A 23,886-nucleotide genomic window follows, 5' to 3' on the forward strand; every position below is an offset into this window, starting at 1 on the left:
CACGGTCTCTAATTTATCTACTCCCCAGGGAACCTTCATTATAAACAAAAATAAATTTAGAGTACCCAATTCTTTTTTTTCCAATTAAGGGGCAATTTAGTGTGACCAATCCACCTAACCTGCACAGTTTTGGGTTGTGGAGGTGAGACCCACGCAGACACGGGGAGAATGTGCAAACTCCACACGGACAGTGACCCAGGGCCGGGATCGAACCCGGGGAGTCGGCGGCGGCGGGTGGCGGGCGGGCACTGGGTGGTGTGGGTGGCCTGGCCCGCGATTGGGGCCTACCAATCTGCGGGCGGGCTGGTTCCGTGGGGGGGGGGGGGCCTTCTTTCCTCCGCGCTGGGCCACTTTAGGGCTCTGCCATATTGCCTGGGGCCGGCGCGGAGAAAAGAGCCCCTGCGTATGCGCGCGAGATCACGCCGGCCGGTCCACACATGCGCGAACTCGCGCTGGCCCTGCGCCACTGGCTGGAGCGCCGCCAACCTCCCCGGCGTCCACCAGCCCCTTAGAAAGGTGAGAATTCCTCACCTTGGGGGGCCAATGGCGCTGTTTTGTTCCACCGGCGTGGGGACATAGCCCCATTTGCAGAGAATCCCGCCCCATATAATATATGTATATAGCCCTGAAAAATTATTGATGGACAAAAAAATTCAAGGAAGAGAGAGAATCTGTGAGGAGCTGCTTCCCCAATCACAGATTCTGTCTCTCACATGCTGATCCAGTTCCTCCATTCACATGCTGATCCAGTTCCTCCCTCCCCAGGATATTCTGTGTGGAGGAGCAGTGAGTTTAGGAGAGAGAATCTGTGAGGAGCTGCTTCCCCAATCACAGATTCTGTCTCTCACATGCTGATCCAGTTCCTCCATTCACATGCTGATCCAGTTCCTCCATTCACAAGTCCCTCCACCTAATTCTTCCTAATCTTGTCCTTTTAGCTTGCTGGGGTATTTCTTTTAGATCAGTGCATCACCGGGGCTATGGTGAACCTTCCCACCACCTTGTTGAGCTCTTCAACATTGCTGATATGAGCAGCAGATGAAAGGAGATGTTGGCAGGTTATCTTGTCCCTGGCTGCATTGCTGTCCATCTCCAGGATCATGATGGCGGTCAGTCGCTGCTCGTCAGGGAAGAGTGACCATTGGCTCTATGCTCCCACTGTCCTTCTCATTTTCCTCTGGCGACAAAGGTTTACACTTCACCCAGGGGATCCTACCTTCCCTCCTTTCTCCCATTTTGCCCCCCCCCCCCCCACACCACCTCTTGTCATCCCCCGTTCTCGCGGGCCCCCCCCTCCCCGTTGTCCGCTCGCCCCATCCCCCCTCAGCCCCAGCCACACAATTGCTGTCAAACCTGCTGCTATCGTCCAAAATTTTGTTTTTGTTTCAGATTCCAGCATCTGCAGTAATTTGCTTTTATCTTAGGGTTTGAATTGAGTCTGTTATAGGCTGAGGAGGTTAATGTTAGAGACAATGCAATGAGATAATAGCATCCATAGCACTCATTCTGGTGGAGTATGAACAACGAGGGCTCTCGTATATTCAAAGCAATTGCATTATAATCTCATTATCACTCCTCATTACCCATTTTGTAAGTATGAAAAGTTTGTTTGGTGCTGAGACCAACATACTTCAGTCGGACCTGAAAGTTCTGCAATTATGAATGCGCAAGCAGCAAGTCAACAAAATGTCAATCAAAATTAAATTCCCCCCTTTCTCCTCCATCCCTTTTGCCAAATTACCAAACTATTCCTTTTGTGTTCCAGCTAGCTTCACAAATTCCGTGCTCAAGTTTATTTTCTATTCTTTGCCAGTTCTCCTTACAGTATTTCTGCTGACTTCTATTCAATCATATCTGTAAAAAGGAGTAGCATAGTGGTTAGCACTATGGCTTCACAGCGCCAGGGTATCGGATTCAATTCCCGCTTGGGTCACTGTCTGTGCGGAGTCTGCACGTACTCCCCGGGTTTGTGTGGGTTTCCTCCGGTGCTCCGGTTTCCTCCCACAGTCCAAAGATGTGCAGGTTAGGTGGATTGGCCATGCTAAATTTCCCTTGGGTTAGATGGGGATGCTGGGTTACGTGGATAGGGTGGAGGTGTGGACTTAAATAGGGTGCTCTTTCCAAGAGCCAATGCAGGAGGGGGTGGGGGTCCGTCCCAAGTGTCCAGTGCCATGAGGAAGTTATTATTATCTTTTATTATTGTCACAAGTAGGCTTGCATTAACACTGTAATGGTTACTGTGAAAATCCCCTAGTCGCCACACTCTAGCGCCTGTTCGGGTGCACAGAGGGAGAATTCAGAATGTCCAATTCACCTAACAGGCAGGTAGTATTTGGAATTTGTGGGAGGAAACCAGAGCACCCGGAGGAAACTTGCGCAGCCACGGGGAGAAGATGCAGACTGCTCTGGTCCATCCAGCTCATCCCCATCCAAATATTGATCCTCCTGTATGTACCTTTACATATCCCCTCCTATCTCACAATTGCCCAGTAGGGCTACAAAAGCCGGCAAAAAAAATACCTTGAGGCCATCTTAAAGATTATTGTTTTTCTATTTACAGAAGTTTATGTATTTTACAGATTGCCAAGAAGTGCACACCCACTTCTGCTGGACCAATGATCACAAAATTCATCATTGCCAAACCCGTCCACAACAAGACCCTTATAACAGGTCATTCTACCAGTGTTCTCTATAATTTACAGTTTAAAAAAAAAAGTTACTTTATTGTTTAGAATGTGCATACAGGTATTCAAATCTATTTACTTATATTTTGCAGGTAGAGTTCTTTCTCAGAATTCACTTGGAACTGCCCCAAACACTATCACCATTTCTGAAGGTGGTGCTTTTGGCTCCAATCTCACCTCTGCAGCACAACAGACTGCCAACAAGATTGCTATCTCGCCACTGAAGTCTCCAAATAAGGTTAGCTCTCGAGCTCTCTCTCTCTCTCTCTCTCTCGCGCTTTTGCTGTGCAACTGGTTTGATTCAACTGAGTGGTGTCCTAGGCCATAGAAAGGCACTTAAGAGTTAACTCCATTCACACAGAAATGTGGTTATGTGTAGTCATATGACGAGGCAAGGGTGGCAGATTGTCTTCTGTCATAGCCAAAGGGCAAAAAAACATGGGACAAGAGAAAGGCAGAAGTTATTATTTGAAGTTGTTGTGCTCAATATTGCGTCCAGAAGTTGAAGGATATGGGGCGCAATTCTCCCATCGAGAGACTAAGTCCCGGCGCTGGAGTGAAAACCAGAGTTTTTCACTCTGGCGTCGGAGGCCGCTCCCAGCCCCCTATTCTCGTCCCCGGGGGGGCGAGGAGCGGCGCCGCGTCATTTACGCGCGTCGGGTATGCGGCGCCGCATAAATTACGTCATCCACGCATGCGCAGGTTGACTGGCGCCAACTGGCGCATGCGCGGTTGCCATCCTCCCTGCGGCCGCCCCGCAAGATGATGTCGGCTGGATCTTGCGGGGCGGCGGAGGAAAGGAGGTCCTCCAGAGGGGCCAGCGCGCCGATTGGTGGGCACCGATCGGGGGCTAGACCCCTTTTTGAGTCTCTCTCTCTTCTCCTCTCCCCCCCCCTCCCCCCCCCCCCCCCCCCCCCCCCCAAACAGGCCGCACCCACAGTTTTCCCGCGCTGTACCCGCCGGCAGCGACTAGGTGTGGACGGTGCCGTTGGGAACCTGTCGTGTTGGGCAGGTCGCTCGGCCCATGCGGGCCGGAGAATCGCCACTCGCCCGTTACAAGCGGCGATTCTCCGAGCAGCCAGCCGTGATTCTCACCGCGCCGGTTTGGGGGGGAGGTGGGAGAATCGCGTGCGGATGCCGGGGCGGCTTGGCGTGACTCGCGCGGCGCCCCGGCGATTCTCCCACCCAGCGTTGGGGGGGGGGGGGGGGGGGAGAGAATTCCGCCCAAGGTGCTGTTCCAGGAGAACGCATAACATCTGCCTTCACCTTGTGTATGTTTTTTTTGATTTGATGGTCTTTCTTTATCCATTCATATTATATTCAGACGGCTGCTATGTTGCCAATGTAGACATTTGGGCACAACATTTGTTTATACTACCACCCTGTTTGGCTGTTGCAACATGTAGTATTTTGTTATTTAATATCTCCTGCTGTCCACTCAGTCACAAATCGTGCCTTTTGTTCTCCATGCCCCTGCTTCCCTGCCCCCACCTTCCACAGGCTTAAAATCTCTTGCATTTCTAAATATCTTCAGTTCTGAAAAAGGTCAAAGCCTGAAAAGCCTAAAACATTAACTCTTTCTCTCCACAGATGCTGCCTGACCTGACTATTTCCAACATATTTTGTTTCATTTCACATTTTCAATATCCAGTTTTTCTTTTGTTTATGCAAGTTTCCTGTCTTTTTTTAAAAAAATCTGCTTTTTTATTTGCGACCGAAGTGAATAACCTCAGACATCCCACATTATACGCCACCTGCCACCTTGATGCCCCCTCACTTATCTTCCAGCCTCTTTATGAACTCCTTATTGCTTGCATTCCCACCTAGCTTTGTATCGTCAGCAGACATGGGCCAAGAGACAGAGAACAATGTAGCAAAGGCATTAATGTAGTTTGAAAATCGCTGAGCTGTAGCACTGAACCTTGTGATACTCCACTCGTCACAGCCTGAAAATAACCCATTTCTGCCTACTGTCTGCTTCCTGTCAATTAACCAACCTTCTATCCATGCCGATATATCAGCCCCAACTCCATGAGCTCTTACCTTGTGTGTTAACCTTTTGTGTAGCCACTTTATCGAATACTTTTTGGAAATCAAAACTACATTTACTGGCTCCTCTTTATCTACCCTATTTGTTACATCCTCAACAAAACTCTAAATTTGTCAAACAGGATTTCCCTTTCATAAAGTCAGGTTGACTTGTTCTATTCGTACTATACTTTTCTAAGTGCACTGTTATGACTTCCTTATTAATAGATTCCAGTACCTACCCGATGACAGAAGTGAGGTTAGCTGGCCTGTAATTTCTTGCTTTCTCTCTTCCTCATCTCTTGAAGAGCGGTGTTACATTTGCTAACTTCCAATCTGCTGGTATTGTTCCAGAGTCAACGGAATTTTGGAAAGTCAGCCAGTGCATCCTCTGTCTGCAGCTATATCTTTTAGACCACTAGGCTGTAGGCTAGTGGTGGGCAACCTCGGCTAGTGAGTGGGCTGTGTGAGCGGCCCTCCTTGATCTCAGTGGGCCGCGAGATTAAAATCTGAGCATGTTCACTAACTATGACCCCATGAATAAGATCAAATAAGTTGAATACACGTTGGATATTTCAGAAGTAATAGAAAATGCTTGATCTTATATTAATAGAACTTCAAATGGTAAAAACAAAACAAATATTTACACTTGATTAGATGCAGAAGGAGCGCACGGCTTTCACAGTTATTAATATTGTGTGCACTCAGCATGCACCTCACTTAATGTGTCCTTGCTTTACACGCGTCTCACTTCAGTTGTACCGATAGGAAAAATGATATGTGGATGGAAACCAGCAGAATGCGACAACTCTGCGCATGGGCATCAGTTAACAAAATGTCTTGTGGACCGCACATGGGCTGCATGTGGCCCCGGGTTGCAGGTTGCCCACCACTGATCCAGGCCATCAAGCCCTGTTGACTTGTCGCACTTCAATTCTCGTGAAATTCTGTAGTATGTATTTCCTTGCTGCTCTTAGCCCCTAGGTCATCCTGTATTTCTGGCATGTAACATGTGTTCTCCTGTGAAGACAGTTGCAAATATTTGTTCATTGTCTCTGTCACGCCCTCATTCCCCCCTCCTAAAGCACCAAATTCAGCTATTCTCCTGATTTGTAAAATCTCTTGCAATCTATTTTTATATTCCTGGCTAGATTACTCTCGTACTCATTTCCCACACCCCACCCCTTTCATCAACCTTTTAGTGGCCTTTTGCTGGCTTCTATAGCACTCCCAATCCTCAGACTCATGCCATTCTTTTCAATATAAACCTGTTTTTTTTTTAAGCTAATACTATTCTTAACCTCTTTAGGCTTATTTTCTCACTGAGCTTTTGCTTTTCCTGATTTCAAAACTGCCCCGATTTGAAAGGGGAAAGCAGAATTCCTGGAAGTGGATGTGACTGCTTGCTGTTTAATTCTTGTAATATATCAGATTTTCAGTCAGCAGGACCTTTTCAGAAATTACCTTTCATAGCATCAAGGACGTGCAATTGGGCTTGTGCACCTATTTTGAAATGTTAGAAACAACTTTCTAAATGTATTAACACTTTTAAAAAAGGAGCCCACATGGTCTGCTGTGTCGAGGGTGACAACACCACAGATGGAATGGGCCAAAGGGCCTTTTCTGTGCTGTAGACCCCTGACCACAGCCTCAGCAGATTATGGAATTCTAGCACTGGAGGGGACTGGACTCTTTCGACAATTACACGTTCTCCACCATTGATCCCACCAAACCCCAGGTGCCTTTAATTTCCTTTGATCCCAATACTGCTACTTCTAATTCAGCTGGTTACCTGAGTTCTGATATTGGTTGTTGCTACCTGGAAAACTCAAGCCTCAAAGAAGAGTCAGAAGGAACCCAGCTTCCCCAGGATACATAATCTGTGCAGGCCATCAAAGGAAAAAGACTCAGATTCTTAAATTTAACGCAACAAAAAACAAAACAAAACGTTACTCGAACTGGGAGACTATCCTCAATCTCAATGAGGACTTAACTAATCCAATTATCCACCATCAACCCATCACTCCACTCCACCCTTGCTCCACTCATCTTCATTATAAACCAGATAAGGGGTGCCAAAAAGGCACTCCCCTCCCACAGCCACAAGGATTATAACACCATGACAAAAATAAGTAAAACTGCACAGACCACATTTTACATCGATTCAATATGATTTTTGCTATAACAGTACAGCTAACAACACTCACCTCATGCTCACAGCTCGCATGCCCTTGCAGGAGAGAAGACCATAAATAATGAACAACATAATCACAAGGGGGTTACGTCCAGGATTATAGAAGAATTGCAGTATAGTGGCACCATCTATGTTGCTTGAGGATGCCAAGACAGGATCAATGAACATTCCTCAGGATATCTCAATTCCAACAAGCAAAGCTTCACTTCCACCATGCTGGCGTCCAAGCATCAAGAACAACATTCTCAATAGCGGCCATCATCTAGATGCACACAGACCAAGGCAAAAGTGCGCTCACCAGCAACAATGCCACTGCAAATTGGGTCCCACCCCAGACTGCTATGGCTACAGGGGCTGTGATGTGTCCCTGCTGTAAATGACCTGTAAAACCATTGCGTGCAATGGTGTCGGTGGTGGGCCACGTGTCTCACTGAAACATCGTGGAGGAATTGAGGATTTTCTGCAATTTATCTTTGCTCCTCATGTCATAACACCAGTCAGGATTCTCCAGGGACATAGCGCAGGGCATATCAATGAAATGTCCACCAGGAAAGAAGGATTATAAGATGAACAGAGCTGTATTCATGTTCAAACATTGACTTTGCTGGTCAAGCTATCCAGTTGCTGACTGCAACTTCAGATGGAGGGACGTACAACAGAGGACGGACAAGCAACAAGACTCATGTGCCGCACAGAAAACGCCCTTTATTTGATCTTGCAGCAACACTGAAATTATGAAGTTATTTTGTAGCTTAAGCTGCGCGTCCATATTTTTTTGATTGCTACCAATCACTTTAGAAGTGGCACAATTTAAGCCGCATTCTACTATGTCATTGCAGTCTAATCTGTTGTAAAGCTGATTCGTGTGATTTAATCAAATCAGTTTTTTCTTTTAAATATTACAGTATTTTATGCAAGGAAGAGTCTTGTAAACTAAAACTTTTAGCTAAACTCCTCACATTTAAGAGATGTTCTCTAAACTGGAACCTGAAGCTATGCATTCTGTTATATCTTTGTAGCCCAGAAAACTAACAGCTATTTTGTCAGCAAACTACAATTTTGGAAATCAGTGCTCAGTGGGTTTTTACCGTCAGGCACTTCAGCCCTATTCTTTAGATCACAACCGTGCCTTTATCTTGTTCTTTGTGCTTTCCGTTTTTGGTTTGCTGGATTCCTCCGAGCCCTTACTATCCTAATCCTTAAAAACCTCCTCAAAACTGAGATTTTCAACCATGCTTTTGGCCTACTCTCCCATCTGTCAATTTCTAATTTTTGAAATACCTTGGGATTTTTACTGCATTGAAATCACTATAAATGCATGTTAGTAGTGGAAAATATGATGTATGTTAATAATGGAAATATGACTGCCATGGATTGACCATAACTTGCTATCAATTTTTATATAAATTTGGTAGAAGCCACAACAGCGATTTTCTGAGAAGAGCGAACTTAATGAATCAATTACTTGTACTCCTAAACCCAAACTTCAAGCATTGTATTTTATACACGTTAGCTGCAATTCTGGGCGACTGTCGTAAACAAAAGTTGTAACTCCTGCAATCTGTAACGTATTAAAGAACATGTTCTGTGTACACTTCCTGTATGTAAAACTTAGTTCCCATTGCCATTTTAGTCACTTGCATTAGCTTCTGCTCATAAATATCTATATTCATAATACATTCATGTTTATAATGGGACCAGCATTGATGCTGTGGTATCTGATTTTTGCTCTCTCCGTTTCTTATTCTGTGCTTCAGCCGTCTCTGTTTGCAAAATCATTGCGTTTATCAGCAACTACAAATCATGTTAATGTATTACATACATTCGTGGTCCAAATGTTCCCCCAAACCTTTAATTTCATTTCACCTAAATGCTGCAGTTAGTCTCCTTTGCCACATACATTGGCATGGGAGGTTGACTAGTTATCTATTAAAAGCGTTGCATATTATGTGCATTTTCCTGTCATTTTCTGCAATGCTTTCTCTGCCAAACTTTTGTAACATCCTTGTTAATGGGGCTATTTTCTGAATTACTAGAAGCAATGCTGCAAGAGATCTGCAGGTACTAAAATAAAATGCTACTTTAAAGGTAAAACCCATTTTAAAGCTCAACCAGAGAAGAAAATGTACTCAATTGCACAAGGACGATTTTTGAGTCTTGTTTTTTTAACTGGCTTGGTAAATAATCTGCTTTAAATGTTTTCAGGTAATGCATTGTTTTGTCAGTTTGAGAATTCAGGCCTGTTTTTAATGAATATTATGTATGGACTTCCTGAGCAGACGATGAAACCAGCTGCCCAAACACTAACTATGGGAACAATGAATGCCACCCAGTTCAAAACCATTATTCCTCTGACAACACCACCCAACGTTCAGCAGATTCAAGTACCAGGCAGCAAGTTTCATTATGTACGCCTAGTTACTGCAACGACAGCCAGCAGCTCCCCTCAGGTGGTCAGCTCCAGTACCAACGCACAATCCTTATCACAAGGTTTGATTCAAGAAAATTTACTTTTTGGAATTCCTTTGGAGTCATGGTGTTTAATAATCAATATTAAAGTATTTCTGAAATGTCAATTTCCTGATCTTTGACTTGGTTGGTGTCTGTATTAAGAACGAAAGGTTTCCAACCAGTAATTACAACAACTACAAAGTTTGGAGGGAAAGGTTAATGGTAAGTCTACCAGGAGTAATTTTAGATGAAGAGTAAATGCTTCCTCTAAAATCATGGTGACACGGTGGTTAGCACTGCTGCTTTGCAGCGCCAGGGACACAGGTTCAATTCCCGCCTTGGGTCACTCTGTGTGGACTTTGTATGTTCTCCCCGTGTTGGGTAGGTTTCCCCCGGGGTGCTCTGGTTTCTTCCCACAGTCCAAAGATGTGTGGATTAGGTGGTTTGGCCATGCTAAATTGCCGCTTGATGTGCAGGTTAGGCTTATGGGACAAGTCCGGTAGACCAGTAGTGGCAGGCACAGTCCAGGGACATCCCGTAGAATTCCTTTGGGACACAGGAGGGTCCCGCACCACACTCCATTCCTCCACGATGTTTCAGTGAGACACGTAGCCCACCACCGACACCATTGCACTCAATGGTTTTACAGGTCATTTACAGCAGGGACACATCACAGCCCCTGTAGCAATAGAGATAGGGAACATTAAAACAAAACACCCCGTAGTTCTGGTCGATCTACCCCAGACAGCCAAACACATCTTGGAAATTGACTTCATGAGCTCCCACAATCTATCATTTAATCCGGTAAATAAATGTGTATGGAGAATTGCAAAGGCAGCACGAGCCCCTGTCATGCTCACAGTTGGAGAGTATGAAAATAGAATCAGCGCAGTAGGAGATATCTGGTTCGACCCTCGAGCCATTAGTCAGGGCAAACAAGTTAGGGAAGTCCTGCAGCAACACAAAGCAGCATTTGCACAGCACAAGCACGACTGTGGCAAGATCGTTGGCTTAGTGAATATTACAGGTTCCGACCCCAGACCCCAAAAGCAGTACAGTTTTCCCCAAGAAGCAGAGGGAGAAATCTCAAAGGTAATACTTCATCAAGGCGTACTCCGATCAGTAGCCTCCACGAATAACGCACCAATTTGGCCCGTCAGGAAACCCGATGGATCATGGCGACTGACCATTGATTACCGGGAACTGAACAAAGTAACCCCAGTAGCAGCCCCCACCGTAGCCACGAGTCCCGAGACCATGCTCAAACAAGGACTAGTGGACAGCACGGTAGCATTGTGGTTAGCACAATTGCTTCACAGCTCCAGGGTCCCAGGTTCTATTCCCGGCTTGGGTCACTGTCTGTGCGGAGTCTGCACGTTCTCCTCGTGTGTGCGTGGGTTTCCTTCGGGTGCTCTGGTTTCCTCCCGCAGTCCAAAGATGTGCAGGTTAGGTGGATTGGCCATGCTAAATTGCCCTTAGTGTCCGAAATTGCCCTTAGTGTTGGGTGGGGTTACTGGGTTATGGGGATAGGGTGGAGGTGTGGGCTTGGATAGGGTGCTCTTTCAAAGAGCCGGTGTAGACTCAATGGGCCGAATGGCCTCCTTCTGCACTGTTAATTCTATGATGAAGGACTACAGTCAAAACAAATTTCAGTATTGGACATTAGCAACGGCTTTTTGTCCATTCCATTGGATAAAGCCAATATAAATTCGCATTCACATTCCAGGGACAATAATATACGTGGACATGCCTTCCACAAGGCTTCCACAACTCCCCCTCCATTTTCCACCGACAGCTGGCGAATGGATTAGCTAAATTCTCCCGACCCGATTGTCTGGTCCAATATGCAGATGATCTGCTACTACAGACGGACACAAAGGGAGAGCACATTTCGCTTCTCGCTGAACTTTTAGGACTCCTACAACCGATTGGATGTAAAGTGAACCCCAAGAAGGCCCAGAGTTTGCAGGAAAAAGTGATTTACTTGGGTACAGTAATCACACATGGTAAACGCGAGATCGAGCAAAAGAGAATTGACTTGATTGTCAAATTGCCCCTTCCCCATAACGTAACAGCCCTCCGATCATTTCTAGGACTGGTGGCTACTGTAGAAACCAAATCAACAGTTTCGCCACAAAAGCAGCGCCCCTATCCGAGCTTCTCAAGAAACAAGCACCTTGGGGATGGCTTCCACAGCACACGGATGCCGTGGATGCATTACAAAGAGCCCTCAGGGGCAGCACGGTGGCCTAGTGGTTAGCACAGCTGCTTCACGGCGCTGAGGTCCCAGGTTCGATCCTGGGTCTGGGTCACTGTCCATGTGGAGTTTGCACATTCTCCCCGTGTCTGCGTGGGTTTCGCCCCCCACAACTCAAAAATGTGCAGAGTAGGTGGATTGGCCACGCTAAATTGCCCCTTAATTGGAAAAAATAATTGGGTAATCTAAATTTTTTTTAAAAAGAGCCCTCCGCACAGGTCCCAGATCCACTTTCCCCGTATGCAATTGAAGTTGCAAGCACCGACCGAACCCTTTCGGCCGTGCTCCTCCAAGAGCGCCATGACCGATTAGGCCCCGTGGCATACGCCTCACGCATGTTAGATCCTGTCGAGCAAGAATTTTCTGCCTGCAAAAGGCACCTGCTCGCAGTTTTTTGGGCAGTGCAATACTTCGCCTACATTACAGGACTCAACCCCATCATCATTCTCACTGAACACACCCCAACACAGCTACTACTAGATGGTCGATTTACGGATGGCACAGTCAGCGAAATCCGCGCAGCCCGTTGGACCCTTCTTTTACAGGGATGGGACATCACAGTTAAAAGAACCAAGACCCACACTTTCCTCGCCGATAACTTACAATATGCAGGTACCCCACACGAGTGTGAGATCATCTCCACTAAACATAATACAGGACCCTTTATACCTTATTCAGCTCCCAGGAAAGCCAGTACTTCACCCCAGAGACACCAGCCCACAGACACGTGTGCACCCCTCAGAATCTATATGGATGGCTCCTCCACAGTTTTAAATGGGAAACGAATTGCCGGTTGCGGTATTTATGTAGAGGGCGCGCAGGGACGTGCCCTAGAAGAGATTTTGTTGAAATTGCCAGAACACTTAGGCTCGCAGGCAGCAGAACTGGCAGCCATAGCGTTCATTGTAGATCACCCCGACTCGATTCCGACCCCATCAGACATATATTCGGGCAGTTTATATGTCTGCAACAGTTTAACCAAATTCCTACCCCTGTGGGAAACTAGAGGATTTGTTTCCGCAGACGGAAAGCCCCTACCCTCAGCCCCATTACTCCGTCATCTCCTAGAGACAGCTAAAGATAGGAAATATGGCATTATTAAAGTTCGTAGTCATCATCGTTCTTCTCTCTCCCCCCCCCCCCCCCCGCCCCCGCCCCCACCGGGCCCAGTAACATTAAAGCAGACGCCCTAGCGAAGGCAGGTTCCAGACATGGTCACTTTTGGAACCCCCCCCAAAGCGCCCCAGTACACGTGGTTCAGGTCCCACAGTCCAACATTCAAGATTTGGCCAAGGCTCAAAAGGAAGATGAGAAGCTCAGGGAAGTTTTGAAAGGCAACTTCCCAGCCCCTTATGATAAGTTTAAAAACGCGATAACCACACATGACGGTGTGATTTTAAAAGACGGCATTTATGTAGTCCCCAGCTAGGAGAGGAACCAAATTATTTGTCAGTTCCATGACAATCATGGACACCAGGGCATTGAACCCCCCTAGCCCACCTCAGGCCTCTCTGCTGGTGGCCTGATTTAAAAGCCAATGTTACTCATTACATTGAGAATTGCCTAATCTGTGCCCAGAACAATCCGGACTGATATGCAAGAAAGGCTCAGCTTAGTCACACCCGCCCCTTTAATGGCCCCTGGACGAATTTGCAAGTAGATTATATAGGACCCCTACCCCCCCTGCAGAAATGGTTTTAAGTATGTGTTGGTGGTCATCGAAAATGGGTGGAAGCTTTTCCATCCAGAACAAACAAGGCCAAAACGATAGCTAAAATCCTAACATAGTACATCTTTACACGATGGGGACTCCGACGCAGTATAGAGTCCGATCAAGGCTCCCATTTTACAGGACGAGTGATGAACAATGTCCTCACAATTTTCGGAATAAAGCAAAAGTTTCATGTAGCATACCACCCCCAATCAAGCAGCATTGTAGAGAGGATGAACAGAACTCTAAAAGCCACCCTCAGGAAAATGGTGCAACAGCACAATAGTACCTGGGACACCGTTCTCCCATTTGTTTTAATGTTCATATGAGACATGATATCCACGTCCACAGGATACACCCCCCACACCCTCATGACCGGACGCCCCATGAAAGGGACAGAATATTTATTAGGACTGGATTTGGCCAACCCCACTGTCACCGCCCTCACGCATGAAAAAGCAGTACAGCAGATTATTGGTAATGTAAAGGCAGCCCAGCTCGCAGCAGCTGTTAGACTTGGGACACGGAAGAAGCAAAGCAAGGCTTGCTTTGATAAAACGGTACACACCACCGAGTTTGCAGTAGGGCAACAAGTGATGCTATCCCTATACAACCCCAGTTCATTCCTTTCCCCCAAATTTTCCGGACCGTACTCCATCTCTGACAAAGTCAGCCCTCTGTATACAAGTTCACCTATCCCAATGGCAAGTCGGCGTGGTTTCACATAAACCAGCTTAAGGCTTATGGCTCGCAGAACAACCATGAACACCACATCTCGCTTGCAGCAGCAGATGAGCACGCCCCGCCCACGAATTAAGTCTTCCTACCCTTCTCCAACCAGCCCAGCCCATCCTCCGACACGACTTCGACTCCACCCCCAGAGGCACGACTCTGCCTCTCCCTTCCTTCAACCAGCAGCGATAGCGATAGTGACAGCCCCAGCACACCACGCTACGATTACACCCCTGCACCAGGCCCCACTCCCAGCGATTCCGAACATGATTCCAGCGAACCCTTCGAGATAACATACATTAAAGCCCCTGACCCAGACCCACCGCCCGACGATTATGGATTAAAACCTAGCAGCTCCAACCTCGACACGAGATTCTGGCACCGAGACAATTCATTCAGGTTCATCCGGAACGTTGAGATGGACCCCAATTCACCCCAAGCAGCTTTAGCACGACTACTCCAGTCAAGAGTGTGGCAGCCGGGAGAAGATGATGACATAAAGTCTGACACCCACCAAACTGGGAAAAAAAAAGGTTAGGCTTATGGGGTTACGGGGTAGGGCAGGGTGGACGGTAGCTCATCCAAAAGGGTCGGTGCAGACCCGATAGGCCGAATGGCCTCCTGTGTTGCAGGGATTGGATTCTATGACTTAGTGGCCCATTTTTTTTTCTTTATTTGGATTACCCAATTCTTGGGATGGAGTTGGGTCTGCCACCTTTGAGAACCAGCTCAAAGAGAAAACTGATATTGATGGATTACAGCCAGGTTGGAAGGCCTGCTTCCTTTCACTGGAACATTGGGTCTAGTCTGTGGATGAGTGAGAACCCCCGAACCCTCAACCTACCCTTTCGCACCCCTCAACTGCTTTCCCCCCCAACTGCATGCCCATGTGCCAACCTACCTATTTTCACTCACCCAGTATCGCTTATGTACAGAACCTTTGAGCCATATCATAGTGAGATGCTCATAAATGTGTAAAGATAAACGGTCATTAAAACAGTCAAAAAACACTTTCTAATAAAAAACATTGTTAGGTGGCCATAAAACTGACAATCTGAACAAACTCAACAGTCACCTTAATAGCTGTATCAATAACTGCTGCTGAGCTGAATCCATTAGTAGGGTTTTTAATTTAGTCCTGAAGCATTCATATGAGACATTGCACAGCTGTGTCAAAACTTCGAAAACTGAATGCATTTCAGTATTTGAAGTTATTCAGAGAACTCGGCCATCTGATCAAACTTTGAAGCAGGAAAACCAATATCTGAGCTGCCATTCATTGAAAGATTAAATCACAGAAAATTAACACAGTCAAATCTGAATATCAATATTCTTTACATTGCCCAGTCACTCATTGAAATAATCCTAATTCAAGTCTCACATGTCATCCCTTCTGACCATAGCACGTTGTCCCTTGACTTTGACCTCTCTGTAGTCTTAATGCTGTCACCATCTCAGTCTCACTGCCCACCTCAAGTGAAAAGCCCTGCTTGGTTCATTCACATCAATTTGATTTAGACAAAATATTTCTAGATAGAACGCTTTCTGACTTTGCACTGTTGCCTCAGGTACCCCTCATTGCCTTATTCCTACATCTACTTGATTGCCCTTGGTGAAGTCATCTTGTTGTTCACTTCACATGTCTTCTGACAGCACTCAAAGTTAACTCAGCTCTGGAATTTGCTATATATGATGGACATTTCAGCACTGCACCCTCTACAGGGGCCTGGGACCTGTGTGAACAGGGCGAGTGAATGCATATCTCCTTAACCAACCAGATTGAAGAATCATTAATGTGCTGCACAAAGTCTGAAAAGGGATGTACTAGAGTTTTTAATATAACGTCAAATAAGGTACAGAAAACAAAATAGAAGGAAAGATGACAGAGAAAATATTTAATAATAGTTACATTTTAATTTTTAAAGATTTTCTACAATATTTAATCTGGATGCACAATTGTCAAAGTTTATTTTTAGTCAGCGAGGTTGTTTGGCAGTTATTCAAATTCATCACACAAACATAAAATATTGATTTTGGGCAACAATGACCCAGTCCATAAAAGTGCATTGATTTTAGCACTGACACCTCTATCCTTTATTTTATTTTTTTAATTTAGAGTACTCCATTAATTTCTTTTTCCCAATTAAAGAGCATTTTAGCATGACCAATGCACCTACCTGCACGTGCTTGAGTTCTGGGGGTGAGACCCACGCAGACACTGGGGACTGTGCAAACTCCACATGGACGGTGACCCAGGGCTGGGATCAAACCCAGGTCCGGGATCAAACCCAGGTCCTCAACCTATATCCTTTCAGTCCAAAAAAGATGTGTTTTCCATTTTCTAACCTTCAAATTCCTATCTACATGCCACACTTTTTAATTTGTGAATGCTGAGCTATGTTGCCAAATATATAAAATAAAGCATAGAACTGGGCTGGCATGCACTGCTCTGATCAGGCCACATTTTGAGTACTGCATTAATTTTGGCCATTGAAAAACAAGCCCTGGAAAGCATTGTCAAGGCCAACGAGGCTGATTCATCTGTCAAAATGACATCACATGAAAGGTCAGTCGTTCGATCCTGTAAAGGGGTGAATAATAGGAGACCTTCCTAGAAATGTGGAAGATGCTAAATTAATTTTAATAAGCTATTCCTGAGCACATGTGAAATTAAATCAGGGCAAGGACAAGGCAAGTAGGCAAGACCTGAGTTCATTTAAGTGGCAGGTGGATGGTGCAATGAAGGTCCTACAGATTTGTATGGAAAGGGAAGTATGGATCGTCTCATCTACACTTTGCAAATGGAAGTATGTGAAATTATTACAAATGCTCTGCAATCACAGTTGAACAGGATTTTAAACCTCAGTGATTTATTTATACATAGCTTCTGTTGAAGAAGTAGAGCAACTTTACACTTAAAAAAAATGTTTTAAAATCCTTTAAGTGCTCGAACTTCAAGCTGTTTTCTTAGTATGTTTTCCAAAGATACCAAAGTTGCTTCTACTCTACATATTGCCAGTTAATATAAATTATATTCTGAGCAATATATGAGAAAGTGGCAGTGGTGCATCAAGTTATAATATGTTTAAAGTAAAGTTTCCACCTTGCCCTCTTCTGTAACACTTTGTCTCTTTTGAACAGCTAAGACAGTAGTATTGAATCCACAAGTTCGAATGTCTGTTCCAATTGCACCAGCACAGGCCATAAAAAATGTGAGTTATAAGTCAAAAGTCATTACGCGGTATGTCTTTACATCTACAGTGCTGTCAGCCATGTCACTGATAAACTGCCATTCCAGTAACAGTTCACTGGTTTAATGTTAATGAGGTTTTGTAAAATGGTGCCACTTTTGTTTGACCATTTATAAGCGCAATACAACATAGGTCAATTTAGGTTAACATCTTAACTGTCATTTCAACATCCCAATACCAGTACTACGTTTCAGAGGTCTATCTGTTCCATGTACCTTTCATCTCTTGTTCTTTTGTCAATCATTTTAAATTTGTGTTGCTATGGTCCGGACCAGAACCCCAATTTTTGGTTAAGATCCCAGATTAGAACCCAAATGCTTGCATTTGGTAAAACTGAGAGGAAATGTTACTAGAGCACAGGAGTGATTACACAGCCCAATAGACAGCTTTTATATTAAAACAAACTTTAATTTGAACACAGAATTAAGCACATGAGCAATAAAAATAGCTTTACAGTAACAGGTATAACATCTTAACTTCCTGAAACCTGCCTCCACATTCCAATTTGGTGACCCATATATTTCAAATACTACTTCCTTAAAATTAACCTGGTATACTTATCTTCATGCAGAGTCTTTTTTAAGGACCAAGCTGAAAACCTTCTGCTCGGCTTTGAGCCCTGTCCAGACAGACTTGGCCCCTCCCATTAGCTACACCAGCTGCACTCAAAGCGCACAGCATTCTTTTGTCACTTGTTCCAATATGAGCTTTGATTGGGAGGGGAGGGGGGGGAAGTGGGGATTCGGCTGATCAACCATGATCAGAATAAACGGTGGAGCAGACTCAAAGGGCCGAATGGCCTCCTCCCGCTCCTATTTTCTATGTTTCTATGATTTGTTTGGCCAGGCTCAATCTGTTGTACCACTACATTAGCTCTCTATCTGCAAACCAAGTAAAATGACTTTTAATATCTATTAGCAACACACTTCCCTTACAAAAATCACTGATTATCTCACTTTTAATCACAGCTCAAGCAGACATACTGTCTATGCATTCTAACCGAGGTTTTAATAATACTGCAAAAAAATACAAACTATAAAGTATGACAATTTCTTATTCATAGTATCCTCCAGTTATTATTCTTTTGCCACAGGTAGCAGTTTCTCCTTATTTACTCCATTAAAGCCTTCATGATTTTGAACATCTCCCAAAAATCTACCCTTCTCCTCCTCTGCTCTGAGGAAAATGACCCGGTTTCTCTAGTTACTCCATGTAATGGAAACCTTTCATCCCTGATCATTCTAATAAGATCTTTTCTGCACCCTGACAAAGATTTTGACATCCACATGAAAGAGTTCAAACCCGGGTTAAACGAACTGTTGATTTAAAGAAAAAAGCCTTTGAGTTTGATTGTGTACACACTAAATGTAACTTTCGATTTCACAGTGGCTAATATTCAATCTTTAAACACAACTTTTTTTTAACATTCTGGCTTTAGATGATTCCTAAACCCATTGGCAGCACTACACAAATAGTTACCACCAGCCAGCCCCAACAAAGACTCATTATGCCTGCAACTGCACTGCCACAGATCCAGCCTAATTTAACAAATCTCCCACCAGGCACTGTTCTGGCACCAGCACCAGGAACTGGCAGCATGGGCTATGCAGTAGTCCCAGCTCAATACGTTACACAGGCAAGTGGAAGAATTACTTTGCTTGGATTTTCAGAAATTAAGTTGTTTTTATAAATGTAAGATACATGTAACTTAATTCAGTTTTTTGCTTTGGAATCTCAGAGCTGCTCTTATACTATGCATGATTTAGCACTGTTGGATTCCACTACATCATGGGGTCTGCTGCAACAGAGAATTAAACCTATTGAGGTTTGCTGAGGGCCAAGCCCAAATGACAGGTGCATTGGTTTTGTGTGTGTGGTATAAAAGCGGCCGTAGACTATATTTGTAATCATGATTCACTAATTATTTACATTTTTTCCTGGTATTGAGTATCTGTGATCAGTAGAATGGCTTTTGCTCCTAGTTGATGCTGTTTCTTGCCTTGAAAACAGTGTGAGCTGTTTGTTCATGCACTAAGCACCGGTTGTCATGCTGTGATAATCAACACATTTCAATTAGAATATCATCGTGCTATTGATTGCACCTGATGATTATAGAATTTTCAGTTTTTGTCTCTGTAAATGTCTTTATTTCAGAAAAAAAAAAAGAGTTTTAAAAAATAACCCAGGAAATCTGAAACCATGAAATGGCATCTTACTTATCATCTGTGAAGAAATATTTCAGTCAAGATGCTTCATCAGTTTTGGTGAAGGATTGCACCTGTAATGTTCCATTTTTACATAAAATTACTGATCTCATTTAAGCTTGAAGATAAGTTAAATTCAATCTATAGAACAATATTTTTTAAAATTGCCATTGCACATCTAAACTCTCATCCTGTAACTCTTCAATCATCAGTATATATAATAGTTGAACAGCTCGGGTGTTACAAGTGTCAACAAATAGTTCAGCGGTAACATTCTTGCCTCTGAATCAGAAACTTATGGTTTCAGTCTTCACCCCAAAGACTTGACCAAAATCTTGGCTGATTACAGTCGTACAGCATTCCTTCAGTATCGCACAAATGCTCTCTTTGAAATTAAACTTTAAACCGAATGCTGCCTGCTTCAATTATGTAAAAGATCCCATGCCACTAGTTTTTTTAATAGAAAACATTGTATTGAAGCATTTATAATTTTAACATTTAAACATTCTAAACAACAGAGCGGTCTGACACACTCAACAACATCACAATAACATACCCAACTTCCCCCCCCCCCCACCCTACCTCCTGACTGCCTGTATATTAGATACCCTATCCTTATTCTACAATGCCATGCACCCCCCCCCCCCCCCCTTCCTCTGCTGACATTCAGTTTTCCTTAAAGAAGTCGATGCCCATGGCACTAGTTGACCCTGTGTTCTGGTCAATATTTATCCTTCAACCAACAATTTTTTTAAAAAAAAAGCATTTGTGAGACCTTGCTTCGGCAAATTGATTATAGCATTTTCTCTGATTACTACATTTCTAAAGTATTTCATTGACTTTAAAGTGCCATTGGATATTCTGAGACCATGAAAAGCACAAGATAAATTGATAATTTTTTCATTCTGATAGACAAATTTCATTCATCAGTTGGATCAGGGTTCCAGTCTCCCTATTATTGAAGTGCATGTAAGTGAATGTACCCTGATCCCCAAACTTATAAGTGCTCTGTCTAATGTTGATCGAAACACAAAAGATTTCACTGCTGATCTCATCAAAGAGAACAGTTGCGAGGCATTGATGACCCTGTTTATGGAAAGGAAACATTATTCAGGTTTTCCACCGCTACCTATTGACTGCTCGTGGAAAGTAAATCCGGGTCAGAAGATGACTGAATGGGGAACACTGTGAGATTTACAGCAGCTGAATAGTTACTTTAATTGATACATGAAGATGCCCAGTATTACAAATACTTAGGGGAGAAAGCTGTGAAGTATTTCATTTCTTCTTCAAGTGTGTTGAAGTTAATCTTCATAGATACTATATTTGGTCAGCCAAATGAGTTTGGAAGTAATTTTTAAAACTATTATGCCGCATACGAATGTTCATAAATGGATGTGTCAAGTGACAAAATATGCAACGAGCTATTTAATTTTTCCTTTCATTAGTTGCAGCAGACCTCGTATGTTTCAATATCCAGTAACAATGGGTTTTCTGCAACATCCAATATTCAGACTCAAGCAAAACTACCAATCAATGGGTAAGCTTTTAAATATCTTAACGTTAGTACATACAATATTTGCAGAGTTACATAGAATTGCATACACGGTACAGAAAAGGGCAATTCAGCCCAACCAGTCCATGTCAGCATTTATGGTCCATTCGCGCCACCTCCCAGTTTTAATTAGTCTGAGACTATATCAGCATTCCCTCACCCCCCCCCCCCCCCCCCCTATTTCCTTTGCCTGATGCCTCTTAGCCTTACTCACCTCTCCCTCTCCCTGTGGTAACGAATTCTACAGTCTTGCCACTCTGGAAAACCTCAGGGGTCTGTGCTGGGACCACATCTTTTTACAATATACATTAATGATCTGGAAGAAGGTACTGAAGGCACTGTTGCTAATTTTGCAGATGATACAAAGATCTGCAGAGGGACAGGTAGTATTGAGGAAGCAAGGGGGCTGCAGAAGGACTTGGGCAAGCTAGGAGAGTGGGCAATGAAGTGGCAAATGAAATACAATGTGGAAAAGTGTGAGGTTATGCACTTTGGAAGGAGGAATTTAGGCATAAATTATTTTCTAAATGGGGAAATGCTTCGGAAAGCAGAAGCACAAAGGGACTTGGGAGTCCTTATTCACGATTCTCTTAAGGTTAATATGCAGGTTCAGTCGGCAGTTAAGAAGGCAAATGCAATGTTAGCATTCATGTCAAGAGGGCTAGAATACAAGACCAGGGATGTACTTCTGAGGCAGTATAAGGCTCTGGTCAGACCCCATTTGTAGTATTGTGAGCAGTTTTGGGCCCCATATCTAAGGAAGAATGTGCTGGCCTTGGAAAGGGTCCAAAGGAGGTTCACAAGAATGATCCCTGGAATGAAGAACTTGTCGTATGAGGAACGGTTGAGGACTCTGGGTCTGTACTCGTTTGAGTTTAGAAGGATGAGAGGGGATCTTATTGAAACCTACAAGATACTGCGAGGCCTGGATAGAGTGGACGTGGAGAGGCTGTTTCCACTTGTAGGAAAAACTAGAAGCAGAGGACACCACCTCAGACTAAACGGACATTCCTTTAATTTAGAGATGAGGAGTAATTTCTTCAGCCAGAGGTTGGTGAATCTGTGGAACTTTTGCCGCAGAAGGCTATGGAGGCCAATTCACGGAGTGTCTTTAAGACAAAGATTGATAGGTTCTTGATTAATATGGGGATCAAGGGTTATGGGGAGAAGGCAGGAGAATGGGGATGAGAAAATATCAGCCATGATTGAATGGCGGAGCAGACTCAATGGACCAAGTGGCCTAATTCTGTTCCTATGTCTTATGGTCTGTATTCCCTAATGGATTTCTTGGTGATTCTCCTATATTGATGGCCATGGGTTTTGCTTATCCCCAGTAGCAACATTCTCTCTACCTATTTTAAAAAGCTATCACAATTTTAAAGACCATTATAAGTCCATCCTTTGGCTTTCTCTCTTCAAGAAAAGAGACCCAGCTTGTTCATCCCTTCCTGAGTTCTGGTCTCATCCATGTAAATCTTTTTTTCACTCTCCAGTGTATCTATGTTCATTTTATGATAAATCAGAACTATGTACATATGTAAATGTGGCCTAAACAAAGTTCAGTGACGATGGAGTTCTCTTCTACTGGGATGGGTTGAGGTGTTCATCAGCCACTTCACAGAACTTGATTTTTCTCTCATCTTTGTCTCCATCTCTTTCTCTTTTACATAGGTCATCAGCATCAGAATCTGGATCACGGCCTAGGAAACCTTGTAATTGTACAAAATCTCAGTGCCTCAAGCTGTAAGTGAGATGTTTTCAGTCATGCTGCCAAACGCTGATGTCCAATTTTCATATTGTTTTACTCAAATGCACCCAACCCATGCTGCAACATCAAGTACTGTGAAATGTATTGTCGGTTTCAAAGTGCTCTATCTAATAATGAGTGGGTGATGAACTGCCGATGTATCACCTCTGACATCTGCTTTTACTTCCAACCCAGACTGATAAAATAGTCTCCTCTTGTTGCTCGATGCAATGATCCAGTGTGAAGCAGTTGCGAGCTTTCAAGCACATTCTTGAGCAATATTCCCACTAAATCTTTTTGTAGCGCCTAGCCTATTCATTTAAGTTTGCTGTACCTTTATATTTTTTGCATTGCAGGCATGCAGTCTGCATGGAACTTTTGGGCTGTGGTACAGCTGTGCCGTTTATAGAGAATGTTGTTCCTAAACTGCTCAGTCTTGATAACTCCACTTAGGAAGTTGCAACATGCTTGGGCAGGGACAACATCCTGTTGACGTTTGGGGGCATTGTTGCCATCATCGGCTGTCCCTCTGTTCAAGAATGATATGTACTCAGGATTGCAAGTTTCTGTTGTAGGTCTTTATGACTGAACAGGCTGATTTTCGGCCCACACATCTTTGGGCACATAGTGCAGGGCATCTTGTGAGGTTGGGAGGTCTGGAGTGCAGGATTTGCCTCCTTTTCTTTTCTGCTGCCACTCTGCCTAATCAAAATGTTTGAATTCTTAGCATGATGCAACTTGATGGATAAATTGTCGCCATTTTGAACAATTGGCAGCAAGCTCCTCCCAGTCAATGTCAATGCTGATACACTTAAAGAGTTTTGAAGAGATTTATTTATTCTCCCCTGGAATACTGGCCATTTAAGAATTGAGAAATCCTGACCTGTTGGGAAGATGCTTTTCAGGGGTTGTAACTATCAGGGGGAACGTGTGGATTTACAATTTTGGATTTTCAGAAGGCATTCGATATGGTGATACACACGAGGTAGAAGATTAAGATTCATGGAATAGGAGGTTAAAATATCAGCATGGATTGAGGATCAGTTAATTAATAGAAACGGAGAGTAACCAG

The 23,886-nt window shown here is 44.0% G+C and overlaps 1 protein-coding gene across 2 annotated transcripts in view; it reads left to right on the forward strand.

The window, feature by feature from the left end:
• lin54 (lin-54 DREAM MuvB core complex component) overlaps positions 1-23,886 on the forward strand; it is a 136,702-nt gene that overhangs the window by 51,778 nt on the left and 61,038 nt on the right. For both annotated transcript variants that reach the window (XM_072496350.1, XM_072496349.1), the window contains exons 3-9: positions 2,580-2,670; positions 2,777-2,922; positions 9,186-9,396; positions 17,199-17,269; positions 18,747-18,944; positions 20,961-21,052; positions 22,739-22,810. In XM_072496350.1, the coding sequence (XP_072352451.1) occupies positions 2,580-2,670; positions 2,777-2,922; positions 9,186-9,396; positions 17,199-17,269; positions 18,747-18,944; positions 20,961-21,052; positions 22,739-22,810 (881 nt within the window). The remainder of the gene's footprint in view (positions 1-2,579; positions 2,671-2,776; positions 2,923-9,185; positions 9,397-17,198; positions 17,270-18,746; positions 18,945-20,960; positions 21,053-22,738; positions 22,811-23,886) is intronic.

This window comes from Scyliorhinus torazame, chromosome 3 (genome assembly GCF_047496885.1).
Source record: "Scyliorhinus torazame isolate Kashiwa2021f chromosome 3, sScyTor2.1, whole genome shotgun sequence".
NCBI lineage: Eukaryota > Metazoa > Chordata > Chondrichthyes > Carcharhiniformes > Scyliorhinidae > Scyliorhinus > Scyliorhinus torazame.